The 19,522-nt window shown below is 40.6% G+C and overlaps 1 protein-coding gene across 2 annotated transcripts in view; it reads left to right on the forward strand.

The window, feature by feature from the left end:
• oxsr1b (oxidative stress responsive kinase 1b) overlaps positions 1-19,522 on the forward strand; it is a 53,986-nt gene that overhangs the window by 9,373 nt on the left and 25,091 nt on the right. For both annotated transcript variants that reach the window (XM_084747218.1, XM_084747217.1), the window contains exons 2-3: positions 3,743-3,855; positions 12,907-13,015. In XM_084747218.1, coding sequence (XP_084603344.1) covers positions 3,743-3,855; positions 12,907-13,015 — 222 coding nt within the window. The remainder of the gene's footprint in view (positions 1-3,742; positions 3,856-12,906; positions 13,016-19,522) is intronic.

A 19,522-nucleotide genomic window follows, 5' to 3' on the forward strand; every position in this document is an offset into this window, starting at 1 on the left:
GAAACAAATGGAAATCAACAAACCAAAAAGCTTACGTAACTTTGTATCCCTCAGCCACGACAACATGCCACATTTTCAGCTGTCAGCCGGATCATCTTCATTTGATTTGGCCTAATGTGGTTACTTAATATAAAGATTTAATTTAGCCGTCCACTTCCAAAACACGCTAAATGTTGTCATTGTTAAGCCTGTGGCAGTGGACAGAAGAACTTTGAAGTTTTATTTGTATTTGCAAAAAAACTGCTCCTTATTCTGTTCAGAATCTTTATTCATTCATTAATTAATTTACAAAAGTGGAAGAACACCTCCTGCGTGATATGCAGCCTTTATGTCTGTGCCAGACTGCTTAGCAGATTAGATGTTGGCTTGGCACTACTGCAGTGTTTGCCTTTGTGAGGATCGCTCTTTTGTGTGGTCCCTCCCATTCTGCCAGAGAGGATGGTGATGATGTTGACTGTGAAAATGATAGAGATGTGGTCATGTGTGGCTTATATTTTAAAAAATCTGATGTTTTTCTTTTATGACTTGTGTCTGTATTTAATGCTTCACAATAAGGCCCTCTTTTTTTTTAGTCAAAAACAGCTGGTGATTACTGGTGCTCCGGTCAGTGATATGATGACAGTAATTGGTTTGCGTTCCCCCCATGTGCATCATAGTATAATTACTCAATTTACAGCTTTGGTTTAAACCTCAAAGGCCTCATGAAGGATTGAATAATCATGTAACTGGATACAAATAGTGGAGGCATGACTGCTCTGTGCAGAATAACCTTGTGCTAAGTTCGGAAGTAGCAAATATCAAAGAGCATCAGGTCTATATTAACTCAAGGTCCCAACAGGCTGGTAGATTGGGCTTCCTCAGTCCTTGCTGCCCTTTGACCTTGTCTGCTGCAAACCCAACAATCTCCCCCTTTTTCATCCTCTCCGCACACACACACACACACACACAGACACACACACACACACACACAGACACACACACACACACACACACACACACACACACACACACACACACACACAAGCACAGCTTGTCCAGCCACCCCTGACGACTGGCTGTTTGTTTGTGTGGAGGAATTTACACTCCACTGTGTACAGGGCAACTGGGCTCCCTGTGGTCCAGCCAGGGCTGAGCTCCCCATCACTGGCCAGCCTCCAGAGGTTTGTTTGGTATTGCTGGTGGTAATGGTGGTGGTGATGGGAGGGGGCTGGAGGATATATTTTAAGAGCTGTTCAGCCCCTTCGTTTTGAGCAATGGTGGAGTGATCTGTGATACTTGTGATGCTGGAGAGTTGAGCAAGGACAACCATGAATTATCTGAGGTTGTCAGTCCATAGATGGCACTAGGGCTTCAGCTAATGATTATTATCAGTTAATTGCCTATGATGTGCACAATTAAAGTGTAATCATTTTGCTGTTAAATGTCAACAAAAATGTGAAAATGCTCATCACAGTTTCCCAGAGCCCAAAGTGACACCTTAAAATTACTTTTTCTTTGTCCAGCCAACAGTTCAAAACCCAAAGACTCTTCATTTATCATAAATGACAAAGAAAGCAACAAATCCTCATATTTAAGATGCAGGAACCAGCAACAATCCTTTTCCTTGAAAAATGGTGAATGATCAATGATCAACAAGAAGAGTCGAGATCTCCCAAAAAGAATATTTTGATGTAATCCCTTTGTAATAGCCAACATTTTGATTAATTTTGTAATTAGCATATGAATTCATGTGTTATGGCCAAAAATGTGTTCTATCAGGTCACAGTGACCTTTGACCACCAAAATCTAATCGGTTCAGTCCAAATGAACGTTTGTGCCAAGTTTAAAGACATTTCCTCAAGACGTTCTTGAGATATCGTGTTCATAGGAATTGGATGACCTGAAAACATTGTTCACACAGTCTAATGCCTCTGGCCACGGCTGCTGCTGGCATGAAGGCATAAAAAAATAATGGCATAAAAATTGTGAATCCCAGAGGTCCTTTGGTGCTTTTCTGTTGATCGACTAATCGTTGCAGCTTTAGATGACAATAAGGATGCAGGCTTTCACATACAGTGTATTCCTGATGATTAACATGAGTTTTACTGTCTGTGAATGATAAGAAATTACATGGAAATTGCAATTTTATTGGATTATATAAGAGAGCAAGAGTTTGTGGTTTATTTACTATTTACTATATTGAATACTAGGTTTGTGCTGTTTCATTCTCTGCTTCTCTCGTACAGTATAGCCCAAAGTCATAATTATCTTGAATAAAAACAGTTGAATAAAAAGCGGTCACATCATCAGGGACAGCTTTACTTTTTAATTAAAATCAGTGAACTGTTGTTTTTTTCTTTTAATATCTTGCCCCCTTTTTTAAAACCTCCATACACCTCTGGCTCAATGAAAACTCCAAACAATGAGCACTTTGTTAATATTTGGGCATGGCTAAGATGAGGGAGGTTAGGAAAAGCTTACTGAAGGGTGAACCGACTCACCTCTCTCACTCTTTCTCTCACCAAACCCTATTGCCAGAGGAGAATGGGCTCCCAGCGTTGCTCAGCGTCTCACACACACACACTCCAGAGATCTTGTGGAAACCATGTGTGTGCGTGCATGGCGTCAAATAAGAGCATTGAGGGGGCAGTGAAATGACCTCACACGACGCAGGAACAACAGGCGTAGCTCTCCTGGGGAGGATTTCACAAGCCTTTACTCTATCAAATGTTGTTCAAAATAAAGATTAGGCCACTGTTGTAGGATTTAAGCTCTAATCAGATTGTAATGTGCTCGCTTGCACATCAAAATAGTAGTTTTGGTGGTATAAACTTGCATAGACTTCCCACTGTTGCTATGAGGGTTCGTTCAGTGTTGTGCAGAGTCTTAAATAAGCAGAAAATGAGGTTGTTTTAAAGTGTCTGGGGCTTGAGAAGTTCATAAATTGCACATATGGAAAGGTATGGATGAGTAATATTGGTCAGTGCTCATGCATACTGTAAGCCTGCACATATTATATATTATAGGCTAAAGCTTTTGTTTTATTCTCCTTGATTTTCCTTTTTTGTAATCCTTATTTCTCACACTATTCTTTTAGCACAACCTTGTGAACACTTTACTATGCATACTACTTATGTATGTGCCACATAAAGCTTTGGATCCTTGACTCCTTCTTGTTTTAGAGCTTCTGGCAAGTTCTGGATTATGGTATTTAGTGCTGTAAAGAATTATTGCCAGTTTTCAATGAACTGTGAACAGAATCTTCAAATTGTGCCAAGGATATAAGTTTCAGAGAGGAGGGAATTTCTAAACTGTCAAATGACCTAACTTTGGTTCTCTCCAGCATGAACCTCCTTCAAAAGCCTCCAGGGGATGTGGCTCGTTTAGCAGAGTCACCGGCCCCAATCAGACTCGCTTCATCAGACAGGATTTGGGAAAGCTGATTCATAATTGATGAACAGACAGTTAAGCTGTACCAGAGTGAAATAGGATGAACTACCAAAGCAGAAGTGTACTTAACCTTTCTGAACTCAGGAGGATTTTGAAGTAATAATAAAAGTTAGGTTTATTATCTTACAGTATCCATTATTTTTGGATGTAGACGGGTTAAGGGAGGGGCAAACGACTGAAAGAAGTCTGGGCTGTCTAAGGATGTGAATATAACCGGAGATGAATGTGGTGTCTGTGCCAGAGTTGAGTTCTACAACCGAACTTATTGAATCATAATCAAGGTGATGATTTGTTGTTTTCCTGTCTGTTTTAGGGAGTGGGGCCACAGCAGTGGTTCAAGCAGCTTACTGTATACCACGCAAGGAGAAGGTGGCCATCAAACGTATCAACCTAGAGAAGTGCCAGACTAGTATGGACGAACTCCTGGTAAGGCACACACACACACACACACACAATACAACACTGCTAATTAAATGAATATTAGATTGAAAGTCCAACTAAATTTAAGCAGCATGCTGCACTGCAAATCTCCCATCCTGTGTTCTCCTTTGAGAAGAAAAAAAAAACAGAAATCAAAAGAGAAAAATTTATAATTAATATTTGCATTAATTGGATGGAATGCCACCTACATAGATGGAGCATAAAGCATAAAGCTTTTATCATAACAACCCACATTAGCGGGGTATCTGCAGGTCTTAAAAAATCTAAAATCCAATTATCTGAATTTTACGCCTTAAAATGTCGTGACATTGATTGAGTTATGAAGTTAACATCACTTTTATGAAGTTGCATTAACTTCAGTCTTCCTTTTGAATGGAATAGTGAAATTTGTATTGATCACACTATAACTACAAGACAAAAGCCAACATTGACCCAGTGACCAATAATGCAAACTGTGCTTGTACTTTTTTGTCGGTATGGACTTGAAACAGGTCTCAAATTGCATTTATAATCGTCTTTAATCGGGATGTACGTGATTAGCCAACTATAGAATTAAATGTTGCTACCCTTGCTCGATGGCACCAGAAATACTAGTCGGTTAAATTATTTATCAGTGTACAGTATTGTTCATGTACAATTCCAGTCAACTGTTGCCTCTAAGCTGTTATGCCCCGATGGTCCTGACCTGGATGTTGTTATTAGCAAAATGGGACAGATGACAGCTCTTAAAACCAGCGCAGTTTGTCAGGATTTGATGTAGAAAATAAAAATAAGGTTGAATGTATCAGGTTAAACTGGCATAAAACAAGCACAAAGATGGACAGCAGACTGCTGCTGCTAGCACTACAAACTTTAGCCACGCCATGTGGCAGACTGGCTGCTAACGATCGATTAACTTGATTGAGTGATTAACGGCTTCAAATGACTCTTAACACACACAGGATTTTGTCTGGTTTTGTCTTCTCCTTATCTAACTTACGAACATGAACACATCTCGTCCTTAGCTTATTGAACGACCTCCCAAACAATCATTGGGGAAAGGTGCATTGCTAATGTCAGTTTGCAGGCTAAATGGCTAATTAGCTGCAGCAAATTAAACAGCATGTTGTGTACCCGCAAATGTCAATTTGGTCCAGTTAGATGCTGGTATGGTCCCTACTTTTGAATATCACGAACAACCAGCAGTCTACCCATCACATGTAGGTCCACAACGCAAGTTTGTTTATATTGTCTCTTGTTCCCCTGCCAGGGCTCAGCCTGCCAGGTGCTGTCAATCAAATGCAGACAGAGACACGCCCCTACAGCTGTCTGAGACTAAAGGGAGGATTCTAACAATTAACAATACATAAAAAAACACACTGACATTATTTTTGACCACATAAAGGAGCAATTAAACATGATTACAGTTGGACTTTTTTATGACCTTGTTGCTTTTTAATCTGTGATCAAAGGGAGCTATACTTTCTTACAGCACGGGATTGCGTTTAGAGCTTTGTCTCTGTGGTCTGGTGTGTGTGGACGGGGTTAGTTCCACCTCTGCTTTTCATTACTCGTTTTCTCCAAGCCCTCCTCCAATCATCCCCGTCACTTCAAACACTATTCCGGTTGTTCTCTGAAGGAGGACTCCACTTACTGCCAGGAAACTATTAGACCACCATGGGACATCTTCCTGATGGCTGTATTGTGTCTTTATACCCTCAATGCAATCTTGCACCGCAGCTCAGCACATAATTTACTGTATGACATGTGGTTTACGATTTAGCTCAAGAGGTGGAAAGATTGTATCGAGCTCCACTGCACATATAGATCAGGTGCTTGTTTGTGGGTTGTCTTTTTGCTTTGGAGATGGCAGGAGTTTCTTTTTATTTTTTGAACATTTAATTTTCATTTTTTTCAATTACAAAAGGAGTTTCTTATGTACAGAATGGATGTGTTAAATTATCTTTTTTTTAATTCAATGTGTCAGTTACTTAACAGTAGTAGACATGAGATTTTCTTGGGAAGTGAGCTGTTGTCAACCAGAAAAGTGATTGATGGATTTTTCCAGTCCTCTCTCAAAGGTCTCATCCAAACGTCTGTGAAAGTAACCTGTGGGAAATAAATACTGTGTAAGCCTGTCGGTGTGCATGGAAGATCATGGCTAGAGATTACTGGCAGGTTTCTCACTACTCACTGGCAATACTAAACCGTGGACGAACCATTCCCCACCTCACCCCACCCCCGATTTCTGGAGGATGAATCAGGGGAATGTTGCTCCCGGATTCTCGGAGCAGGCGGTCACATGGAATACAGCGAGGTCGGATTTCCTGCCTGTGGTTTTCCCCCCAATTCCACAGCCTGCTGGGTACCCGGTTAAACGTCAAGGAAGCATTAAATTGAACCCAGATTGATCCTCTAAAGAAGCAGCTTTAAAAGAGGATGCCACGAGTTTTTAAAGAAGCCTGCAGGTCTTTAGTCTTACCTGTGACATTTTTTTAATGTCAGAAAAACAAATAAGCTGTCATGTCTCCGTGCGCCGTGGTATGTTGTAGTTATTCCTGGAACAGCAGTTTGACAGACAGGCGCTTTTGAGTGATTTGAGTGAGATCAGATGAGGAGGAGGTTTGTTTACAATTTGCATGCGATACAGTTCAAATATCCTCTTTCATAAGTACATAATTGTTACAGTTATTCAGTTTATTTATTAATTGGAACCAGGGCTGCCCTGGGGAAGTCAAAGATTTGAGTAATCAATCATAGATTTCCAGTTGAGAAGTCGTTTTTTTTTTTTCTTTGTCAGTCAGTGGGAATTACAATAATTGGATAAAACAGACAGACGCATACATAAATCAGAGATAACATTTCAATTAAGAATTAGAAATAAGAGGAATCATAAATATATTTTTATTAGCTTGCACATTTATTTAAAAAAAGTCATTGTGACAGCACGCGCTAGTGGTTAACTAATGAGAGAAGTTGAAACAAGTAGTTGGTAAACAAGTTTCAGCTCTTGTTTTTAGCTGCTTCAATATACACAGAGCAATGCAGCAGAATGGCATGCTGTAAAACGTACAACCATGTCTCTGAGTCACCTAAAACCACGAAACTAACCGTGATAGAAGCGGAGAGGAGTGATAGAACCGGAGCAAAGGTGACGTGCTCTGAGACACTTCGCTGCAGTGCATTGCAGAGCGTACAGGGCAGGTGATGCTTGCTTGTTTGCTTGTGCTTGTTTTTCTCACTTACAGGCTAAAATTGTTATTTTAAGTGTCTGAAAACATTATGGAAAGGTTTTTTTTGAAGAGTAACATATGTTTTGTTTGATCAGATATAGCTGATTTATTGCTCTCGCCAAACATACCAGACTCCCTCTGCAGAAATGTAATTTTAACATCATCATCATCATCATCAGCTTCAAACTTGACAGAAACAAAATAAATCTTGTCTAAAGCATCTTGGTTTGTCTTTCCACTGCTCGGACAGTCGCTGACTCTGGGCAGGTAGAAATAAACCCTTAATTCATGACGTGAAGGGGCACAGAGTGTGCTGGGCAGGCGACACTGGACAGTGGCTGCAGCAGTGATTCTCTGCAGTGTGCTGAGATTTTATAACTGATCTATAGGAGGAGGCACACTTTTACTTCCTATGACTGTGTGAAAATCTGATGTGTTCACAGCACAGATGAAGAAGAAAGGCGATAAAATGTGACTCTAACTGGTAAAGCCATGTAGGCTGATATGAGAGTTTAGTGTGGCGCACTAAACTGAAAAATAAAGAACAAATCAACCAAATCTGATTAGACAAAAAGGCTCCTTAGTTGGGACAGTCCTAATTGAAGCTTAGTTTATGGTGTGTTCCTACGTGGTTAAAGCTGGTTTACAACACAATACCAATCAGTAACAGTGGCTTGAAAAAGATATCACAAGTGTTGAGGTGAAGACATTTACTTGTAGTGCAGGAGGTCTGGATGGAGCTAAAGGAAGTGATTCAGAGGTATATTGGTGTTCTCACCATTAAGATCACATTTTATTACATTTTGCACTCAATCGGCAGTGTCTCTGTTCCTCAATAGTTTCTCGTGAGTGTGTATGTGTGCGTGCTGCAGTGAGATTGGGTCATAGTGAGTGTGTGTTAGGCTCTGAGTAACTGATAGTGACGTAACATTGCTTCTATAGTGGCTTCTCTGTGCGTCTGCCATCAGTGCGATTCTGTGGCACCAGTTTGTGACCCAGCACTGTATTCAGTTTGTGACAATAGGTCATTTATTTATTTTTTTGCTCAGTTTCAAGGTCTGCAAACACACCAAATACTGCAAAGATCAGGCCTAATAAAAAAAAACCCAAACAATTGGTGTGGACTGGTCTATTTTCTGGAGAATTTGTGTGTGATTTGTAGGCTACTTGAAGGGTTTCCTTGGATTCTGCAGGGCATCAATGCAGATTTATAGACCCATAATAAGATAGAACGGACAGTTTCTGTTTTGTTCATTAAATAAAACTAAATTCCTTCACTCATGTCACAATGAATGCCTGTTTTACTCACTTTTTTCATAAAAACAAAAATTTGAGATGACATGTTGGACAGATATGAGTCAAAGGTTACAGAGTCTTACCACAGACTATAAATGTGATTTCCATGAGGAAGAGGAAGACAGTTTTATTTGATGGGTGGAATGAAGGGATGGAGGGACGGTCTGATGTTGCTATTAATCTGAATTTTTGGCTGACATCTGCCTACTGCCCTTCACAAAAACCAAACTTTTACTTAATGGAAGTTAACTTCTTATGCCAAAAGGCAGAAAATATGTCATGTTTTTGGCATGAATTGTTAAACAGCTGTGTATACCATGTAATAGCATGAACATTATCATTGCAAGGTAAAAAATTAAATAATAATCCTTAAAAACCAAAAATAGTGAAATATGCATAGGAAAACATGCATCTCCCTGTCTTGTTCCTTCTTCTAAAGAGTAATTGTTCATTTGAAAAAAAATCTCTTCTCATAGATGCTATACAGCTGCACGCGCAATGGTGAGGGAGAAATATACTATGCTAATGGCGTGCAGCTTATGAATGTAACACAGATGGTGATTATTAAAAGTCAATTTACAATGATGTCCGATACAAGTTGCCATATGTGTTTTGTCAGCTGTGTCTTGTATATTAAACTGGAAATTTAATCACAGGATACTGAAGCCATTTGTGCTGCAGGTGGCTTTGTGTGTGGGGCGGCAGACAGGTGTGTCACTGTCTTGTGGTTTGCAGGTTGGTTGGTTTGAACAAAACTGCTCTGAATGCCCGTGTTTTAGGATGAGGTCATTGCAACACCCACAACCGAGCACAAAGGCCAAAGGAAAGAGTGTTTGGCTGATTCTATTCATAGTTGGATCTTTGGTTCAAACGATGATTTAACAGAAAAGTAACAATTTCGATATATCTATGATTTGTATTTGTACTAGACCTGTACATTGTGAGTTACTGTGTCGGTAAAATTTCACGAGAAATACTTCACTGAAGAAGAAAAAATGAAAAAGAATAGTGTGTGCCTTTGACACATTGAAGTGTTTTTCTTAATGGTTTCTTGGACTGGTTGGTTAAGCTTCACTATACAACTCATCTTAAGCCCTGTGTCCACATAGGGATTTTTTTTTCTGGCAGAAATGCTCTGGCAAGGCGTTGTGGAGCCCTGGGCTGAAGGGCCGGTGCTGCACAATCTAGCATTGTACATTTGTTTTTTTATTATCTATTTGCATCCATTTGTTTGGCTTTTTTTTCACTATGCACACCAACTGGAAGACGCTTGCGTTCGTTACCTGTCAGCTGGGGTAGGGCATCAGCTCAACACGACAAGGATTTGCATCTGTGCTACCCACCTGAAGGTGTTTATATGCAGTTGTCTTGAGTCAAGTGGCTGTAAAACGCTGATTAACCGTGTTTCGCTTCCTATAAATCCTTCACAATAAAAGGGATATTTTACCACAGGAATTTTGAGTTATTACTATTTTTATAGAGTCCAATACTGTACAGATATTCTATGCGTTTCGTCATTCTAGTCCACTTGTCCAGGTTGAAGAAGTGCTCAGAATAAAAGTTTCCCTGCTGCTCCCAGGTCTGTAACTTTCTTTTTCTTTTTCTTCTTTTTCTTACCGGTACTTATATAAAAAATTATTGAAGGATACCCAACCCTATGCCTTTATACAAATGGTTCTGACGTAGATACTGTACAGTGTTTGCCCGCGATATCCTGCAGCAATGCTTAAAAATATCTCTGTTTTCCAGTCAGCATTGAGATGTCCTGCAAAATATTTTTTTAACAAAGCAAAATTTCCTCAAATGTCAAAGGTTGCACATCGAAGGTTACACAGAAAGAAGCCGTATGAATGGTACTGAGCGATGAGAACATTTGCCGCAGCATAGGTTTACAGTGACCTAATCCCCACAACAAAGAGTCTCTCTGATTCACACATTGTCTGCTGGAAAAAAGATGGGAAAACCTGCCAACTGCCAGAGCACGATATCCTCCCTGTTATCCCATTGTTTTTCTTTTCTGGGGTTACCCTGGCCCACAGCGCTGTGGTGACCTACCTCTTCCACTGTGCTGAGAACAGAGAGGGAGGGGAGGGTGGGTTAGCAGCCAACAGGCTATATCATTATTGTTCTCTCTCAGCCCGTAGTATCCCGAGAAAGAATGATAGGGGAGACAACCCACAGAGCTCGCCGTCTGGCCCGGCAGACTGGAAGTTATTAGACTGCTTGATAATCAAAAACGGATTTAGTTTAGAAGCGTTCGGGCGGTGTGTGGTCTCACCTGTTGGACATAACTATTGTCCTCTCTGGATCTGTTTGCATTTAAACATGTCTGCACCCGTCATGGCCTGATGACTTTGTTTCATTTACAGTCTGTATCCACCCTTGCCATGACTCAGTTCATGTTCTTAACCCTCTTTGTCGAGTGTTTTTCTCTGAAGGCATCATGATGTCACCTGCCTGCCACAGCCTCTCTTGGTGGAGTTATTTGCTGAAGGCCAGCAGCTCAGTAGTGATGACTCTGCAGCAGATAATGCTAATGCACATTGTGTAAGCTAAGCATTTATGCTGACGGGACATCAGGCTTTGATTGCTTACGTTTTGACTTACAAGCATCTATTGATTAAAGAAATGTTCTCAAGTGTTAAGGTTGCTCAGCTGACAGGCCTGTGGTGCACCTGTCATGACACAACGCTCAATAACTATTTTAAAACACTGAATTTTGGGGAAATAAGATTGTTTGTGGTGGAAACCCATAATTAGATGAGAAGGTTGATATTGATTTCACCTCTGTGCATTCAATACAGGAATACTGCAGGTCTGGCACAGCAGAGCTTAGCACTAAGACTGGGGAAAGATGGGAAAAAAGCCGGCCAGGCTCCATCTACAGTGAAAAAACACATGATTAAGATGCACGTGCAAACAGACCCTGGACCTCTCTACAAGCTACAAGGATGCATCCTACAAATCATATTCCCCAGACGAAAGAGAACACGCTTGTTTGTTACAGAGCCCAGGTTTTTCCGTGGAAATGAAATGCAAAAATCACCACTCCCACTAAAATGGTGACACAACCTTGTGCAATATCTTTCAGTAATGCAATAACTTTTGCCTAAGAATACAAATTAAATGATTTGACATAATCTATCAAAGAAGATAATATTTTACCAATATTTGTCAGTTAATATATACTGATATGATACAGACCATTTTGGATGATATTTATCATGCATCTCTCTGGGCTGGAACAACCTCAGTCCAGCCCTGTTATCATTTAAAAATATGAAAAATAGTAAATGCAGCCATGTGTTTATTAAATCAACAAGCTACTTCTAAGATTATGAGTGTTTACATTATTTAACCATTAAGGGCATCATTTTACGAGTAGGATAATGAGCCTATTCATTGGTTGTGTCTCTTGTTGAGCACAGAGAGATTTATTGTTGTAAGAAGTTTTAACTCAGGCTGTCTAATCGGAGGGAGTTTTGTTTATTAAAACAACAAGCTACTTCTAATCCAGGATTACAGAGGTGCATTGTGTGTCCTGTACTTTTGTACATAGTGTTTCTTTTCTAGCTGTGAAAATTAATAAAGTGGATTAAAAAAAGGGCATTGTTTTACACATTTAAATTCCTAACTTTACAGGTCAGACATAGGAAATGTAAACATCTGGCCCCTTGGCACTTTGCTTTTTTCAGATCTGCCCTTCTAAAAGGGTAATTGAATAGGCCTGATGTGCAGAATTATTCTTAGATATGTTGATATCTAAAATGTAGAAAATGTATTTAAATGTCTGTTTATAGCAACAAGATGTTATGTGTTAACACGGAGCTCCAGTAACAGGTTCAGTCATTTGTCAAATATTCAGATGCAGAAACAGAAGCAGTGGCTCCAACTCCGAAGTCAGCGAGATTTTCTTTTTCTTAGGAAGCTTGTCTATCCTCAAATGACTTCAAGACTGGTGCTGAAGTGATGGATTAGACTTCTGTGCCAGCATTACCTCAGCTCTCCTGCCTTCCAAACACACACACACACACACACACACACACACACACACACACACACACACACACAGAAAGAGAGCTTTACAGCTGTATAAAGGGCTGAGTACCGGCTGTTTTTCTGCTTCTGCATAGATATGCATTATATTGACCTAACCTATTTCTCTTCTCACTACTGACGTCATTAAGATCTTAAGTATCGCACTAAATCTCAAGAATAGCTGCAGCATCAAAGGTATTTATTGTGAGTGGGTTCAGTTTATTTCCTTCAGGCTTGTCTCATACCTTTTTCAGCCAAATGAGCATATTTTGCTACCAGGCACTATGTGTCTTGCATGAAAACATAAGGTGTATTCATTGTGTAATTTGTGACTCATCTCACTACCAACACAGCTATTACCAGCTCTGAAAATGGTTGTTTTCTTGCTGTTTCATGAGTGGAAAGTCATTAATAAAAATACACTGGCTCTGATGTAAAACTTAAATACATTTCTGATCCACAGCTCTTTCTTTTTGTTTCCTCCTAACAGAAAGAGATTCAGGCCATGAGCCAGTGCCACCACCCCAACATCGTGTCTTACTACACCTCGTTCGTGGTAAAGGATGAGCTGTGGCTGGTCATGAAGCTGCTCAGTGGTGGTAAGTGTTTCTGTCTTCCAAGGCTTCCTCCTTCTGTCATGTGGCTCTCTTATTATATTGCCCTCGACATCTGACTGTCAGTCTGAAAGTCGAGGTTCTGCAGAGGTCCAACCATCAATCTCAGTTTTTCTATGTCTGATTTAAAATTAAATGATTAAATGAGCAGATTTTGACTTCCAGTGGGTATACTAGAAATTTGTGAAAATGTCCCGCAAAAAAAGTTTATTACTTATATCAGAAAAGAATATGATTGTGTGGTATTTTTAACATTTATCTGCTGATAAGTCTAATCAGGTGCTATGATTTTATTGTGAAAATCTATGACACAAAGTCTGGGCCCACATCCTAAACATAAAATTAAAAATAGTCAGTGGAGGATTCCTAATTGCGGACAAAATATCAAAAGCTCACTTTGCTCACTATAATCAGTGCCAAAAAGTATTGGCTTTTGATAGCCACAAATTAGGCTCGTCGTCACTATGGAAGCACACCAGCAGCTCAATTTGATTTGCGGATATCTAGCTGGTTCTGGTCCTCAGCTTTGCAGGTTTGAGTTTGCAAAACTGGACCTGTGAAGGACTCTGGTGTGGCCCGTCCTCCTGCATGCTAACACACGGTAGTTTTATTATGCTAAAACATTCCTCACAGTAATGACGGCAGTACAAAATCCATGTCAGGGCAGAATGTGACAGTGAGGATGGCAAAACTTATATATCACCCACCCCTATCTGGGGGGTCCAGAATTTTTGGCAGGGCCCCTTGAGATAAGAGAGGGGCCAGTAGGAAGAGCTGTTCTGATGTTAACTGTGATTGTAGGGAATGTGACAGCACTGATCCTCATTGTGTCCCGTGTGAGCTGCAGCTCTTTCCGGGCTTTAACTCACTACAGTGCAGGAGCTAATGACAGGGCAGAGGTAATAACAGCCCGCAGGCCGGCGTCATGGCACCCATGTGGCAGCGCTGCAATTAACTAGTGAGAGGAGCATGAAGAGGAGGCCACCATGGAGAGAAAGACCTCAAAATGCAACGATTGCATCTGCTTCAAATTGTTCTGTTTCGTTTTTTTATTTTCACCAGTAGTCACATCTGCCTTTTGACTTCGACCTGGGGAGTAAATGCCGACTGTACCCTTTCCAATTGAATTACTCCACAGTGGTCACAGGTATTTTCTGGCTCCTCCTCTGATCAGCAGTAATGGAAACATGACACCTGGATCAGCACACTAATTTTTACCCCTTTTCAGCAGAGGCAATGAAAGCATGTCAGCCCCTTTTTTTCTCCTTTTTCATACAGCACAGCGGAGTTTGCACCGGCTTGAAGGCTTGTATTTATAATCGAAACAATTAACATTTTATTTCCTATAAAATCTTCACAATAAAATCACCCATTAGTTAGACACCTAAAATCTTACTATGAAGCAGAAAAATCAGGAAACGTTGGGTTTTCATCAGCAGTAGCATGACTCCTCTACAGCCAAAAGTGAACATCACACAGTAAAGTAACGCAGATACCTGAAAGTAAAAACAGTGACGCAGGAGAGAAACTGAACTTCATACCTCAGAGACTCAGTTAGAAGCGACAAAGGAACTGAGAGCTAAACACATAGAGACATTTAAAAATCTCTTTCTCTCTGCTCTCCTGAACAGCCATGAGTTGACTCACGGCTTTCTGGCGACACATCAGAAAAAGAACAGAGAACTCATCTACTAGCAATGGGAAAATGGGCCAATTCCTTATTTTAGTGAGTTAAGTCACATTTAAAAGACTCACATATGTTCACTAATTTTGGTGTAAAATGGTATAATAAGAGTATTTGGATGAGCCTGTGAGGGAGGAGACAGCAGACCTGTGAGGGCTCTTAGACACAAACAGCATGTAGATGAAGGCGTCCTGTGCCAAACATTTGACAAGCAAGAAGCAGTGGGCTCCTTTAACTCGGAGATGAAGACAGCCTGAAGTAATAGTCTTCTGTTTACAAAGAGGCAAAAAATTGCCACTTGTCTCTCTCCAAATCCTGCTTTCAGTCTCACACACTTAATTATACAAGCAAAAGAGTACACAGATACATCCACACACTAAACATTTATACTCTGTTGTTTCTACCCTCCCATGCTCCCCTCCGGCCCCCTGTGTAAACAGCGTCCCACCGTAACAGATAGTGCCCAGGTGGCATGCCTGGCTCCCTCGGATACACTCGAGTCATGAGCCGCTTGGCAGCCGCCTCACAGCTGGACCTGGGGGTCACGGTGCCCGCCAAGCGACGCTTGAGCAGGCGGCCAGCCTCTCAGCGTGAGCAGACACCACTTAAGATGGCCTCTCCTGTTCCCCTTATCCTAGTTAAACAGAGGGCCCTTGATGTTGAGTTTTATTGTGTGGAGTAATTAAATGATGGCCGTGGCGACGTCTACCATGGAGACAGACCTCAAATGAGGTCGGGTTTATAGAGCATCACTCCACAGGGCAGAGCATACCGGCCCAGAGGAAGGACAGCCCTGTCTGTAAGAAACCCTCCACCCCCAACTCCATCCTGTCTCGTGTCCTCTGCTGTCGAAAGACTGATAACGGCTCGACAGTTGATCTGACAAACCCCTGACATGTTTTCATCCACAGTTTTTGTCTGTGAAGTGCTATATGATGAATCTGCAGAGGAGTACATTCCTGTAGTTCTCCTTCCTAGTAGAGAAGAATGTTGTTCGACCACATAGTACCACATCACATTTGTTAAATATTTTCACATTTGTTCTAGATGCATTCAACAAAGACTCATCTGACACATGTACCACAATATAGAGAGGTTAGTGTTTTGCAGAATAATTGATAAACAAGGTACAATTGGCATTTATTCCTGTGTCAAATGACTGTGCAGTAAAGCAGGTATTTATTGGGCCCAGCTCTGATCGGCAGTGACGAAAACATAACGCTTGACAACACCTGGGCTTGACTTGGTGCATCAGTGCAGCGCAATGGATTGTGCACCCACCTGATTGTGTGTATTGACTGATGTTGGGTCTGTAAAACACTTTCTTTCCTATGAATTCTTCATAATAAAAATTACACTTACAATTACACTTTTTGTCATCTAAAAGCTTTTATTATGAAGCAACAAAATGAGGAAGTGTTTGGTTTTCATCAGCAGCCAACAGTGAACAGGAAACAGTAAAATAAAGCAGATATCTTAAAGTACAAACAGTAATGCAGGGGAGAAACTAAACTTCAAACCACAGAGATTCAGCTGGGAGCTACAATAGTACTGAGAGCTTAACACACAAACTTTTAAAGATACTTTTCTCTCTACTCTCCTGCACACACATGAATTGAGTTTAGGCTCTTCAGTGAACATCAGAGAGAAAGAATAAAACAGAAAAACATGCATATATGCGCTAATTTTGTTGTAAAAACATGATTTGATCACTCTATTGTGCGTGAAACAAATTGTACTGATGCCATGCTACTGCTGTTCTACTGGCTTATGGCACTTACAGAAGGTATGTCACTCATGCTGCACTGGCAGATACCACTCTTCTTCACTAGCACAGTGAATTCCAACCAGGAATACTTAAACCCCATGGGTACTTCGGCAGTTGCCACAGGGTATGTGGAAAGATTGTGGAGTAGCTCAGCTTATTTGAAAAAGAAGTTATGATCCAGAGAAAAAAAAAATTATATATCCACATATTTGTGTTTAGGAAGAAGAATAGAACAAGCCTCCCACTGGCACTCCCACTGGCACCACATGTAGGAATTTAGAATATGTGAAAACTAGCTAGCAAGACAGAAAACAAACAGAAAAGTTAAAATTGATCACTAAAAGTAATAGATGAATGGTTCAAACATCTATGTTCTGGCATGCCAAGTGGTAGAAGTATGAATACCAACTCTACTTACTAAAAAAGAGTTGAAAGAGAGAGACCAACCCTAAAGAATGAGAATGAATTTCAGGAACACAAGGTCTGTATCTTAGACACAAAAATACTGTGACAGTATCCACTTTCATAGTTAAAGAATATCCATTGCATGAGCATGATGGGTGGTGTCAGTGAGGTGGTATGTGTGTCCAGCAGGGTACAGCAGAGAAAAATGTTTAGGAACCACTAGAATATTAATTCTTCATGACATGTGCCACTGCTGTGTGCTGCTTATAAATGGCTGGTGACTTGTGTCGCAATCAGTCTGGCAATGTGGGACCTCCCTCTTGTTGTAAATTCTTGGTGATGTGCCACATTGACTTGTGGAATTAGGGCTGGGCGGTATGGCCTTTAATTTATGTCACAGTATAACTTGGAGCATGGATGGTAACTGTTTCATGCTATAGTCATATTTTTCAAAATATCATTATAAATGCTTCTGAATTGGTAAAGCAGTGGTATTCTTTGAGTACTAGGACATATTTCACATACATTACAGAGGTATTTTATGAACATTTAATGTGCCAAAGTGGAATATTAAAAAATATACAAAGTACACAAGGCATTTCTTTTCAAATAAAATAAAATAAAATTGTTTTATTTCAGTCATCTGACATGATTTACGGATTATGATTTTTTGCTTTTTAAATACGAAGCACGTTCATATAATGTAAGAAGCACAGGTCTTTTTATCAACTCTCCCTCCTCTTTGTTGTGTGCACTGTAGCGAATTGTCACAAACAAGCAAAATGAGCTGTGTCGGGGCAGCATCTCCACGTCCCCGCGCACAGGCCGGAGTCAGCTGAGAGGCTGTGATGCAGACAGTGAATCAACTAACTCAAAGAAGAAAGAAAACTAAAGGAATATTTTTATCTGTTCTGTCCTAAAGCTCATCCACCACCGCTATGTTTTACACAAGCACAGCGTGCTAGCTTGACTGTGCGGCACTTCATTTCAATGTTGAGCAGCATGAGCTCTCATGATTTCCAGACGAGTGGCTGACGCAAGCTGATTACATGAAATTCCAGGACAAAATTGTGACAACTTTTTTTTTTTCTTTGGTCAAGCCATGGCAGGGCTCTACAATTAGCACAGTATAGTCAAAATTCATAACATAGGGCAAATTCATACTGTTTATCCACCCCTAATTGGTCTCATGGCATATTGGCCATTAAAAACAGCATGTCACTGGTCTTCCGATGGCACATAAAACTTATAACAGCGACATACCTATAAGAATTGTCATATGCTACTGAGACATCCCATCAACCACTTTTTGATCTTTCTTTCACTTTATCAAAAAAAGACATCGTTGCATACACAAACCCTGAATGTTGGAGGATTAAAAGTTTTAGGTAAGAGTCTTAATGTCATCTTTGATACCGTTGAACTCTTGAACCTCTTTTGTAAATTATTAATAGTAATTTAAAGGCAAAGCTTCTTAGGTAATGTATATCCCAGCTCTCAGCGCAGTGTTTAATTGTAGACTTCATGTCATATACTGTTCAGTCAAATGAGTGGAGCTCTTAAAGGCCTAATCTTCAATCAAGACTGCCCTCCTCTCTGGCAAATCCGTTCAAGGCTGAACTTGTAGAGCTGAGTTTTGAGGTAGATACGCAGCAGGCGCAGGGCTTTTCAGGAAATTCCTGTTCTGAATATGACATGTGAACAACTGTTTCATTAGAGCGCTGCATAACCTGTCATTGACTGAATTCACATCGCAGGGACATCCACTGAAACCCACAGGGACAGAATATGAGTCATGCCAAAGCAAGCAGAGGAATGTGTTCCCAGGAGATTAGTGTGCAGCCTTTGCCGACCTGCAGTCGCTGCTGCCGCGCTCAATCGAATGCCACTCAGAGTGGAATCCAGCTAAAGGCAGATTGTTATTGACTGTTTGAATTTACCATATGAAAAGACTCTGTCAAGTTTGGAGCCAGTGGATTTGTCACGTCATGATTTGGCCCTCAACTATTGCCAAAATACTGACAACGACCTTTGATGGTGACTAGAGGTTCACAGAATTAAAACAATGAAATCCAAGCATGGAAAATTAGCTTTGTTCACTTTTGTTCATTCTTTTGCCCTAGAAAATTAAACTGTAATTTAATAAAAGTTTTGATGGCGGCTTCCTTTCAGTCTGAGCCAACAGTGCTCTCTTCTTCACCTTTCTTTTTGACCACCTATGCTCCTCCACAGCACCTCCCATGTCCCGCCCTTCCTCTGCCCTTCCAAGTTTGCTTGGCATTCCCCGTCGGCCTTTAGCACAGTTGGCACCAGCTTTCATCTCCTTCGTCCGCTTCCCCCGTCCTCCCTCCTCTCCCGTTTTACTCTCTCATCCTCTCCCACAGTCTCAAACCTCCTGCTCTGACCAGGAGAACGGAAAGACTGCGAAAGTGATGTTGCTGGATGAAGTGGCATTAAATGGAGCTATGTTTAAGTCCTATCTTTTACACCTTCACAGTTTTTGTTGGAAATCCAGAGAAATGCAGAGAGATTTGGCTAATCCAGCATGTAATGATGATTTGACATTTTCCTGAGTTTTTGCATGTTCTACAGTGAACCACACTGTCAAGACTTAATTTATTCTCTGTGATTTGTT

Source organism: Lutjanus erythropterus, chromosome 21 (genome assembly GCF_056507025.1).
Source record: "Lutjanus erythropterus isolate fLutEry1 chromosome 21, fLutEry1.hap2, whole genome shotgun sequence".
Classification (NCBI taxonomy): domain Eukaryota; kingdom Metazoa; phylum Chordata; class Actinopteri; order Lutjaniformes; family Lutjanidae; genus Lutjanus; species Lutjanus erythropterus.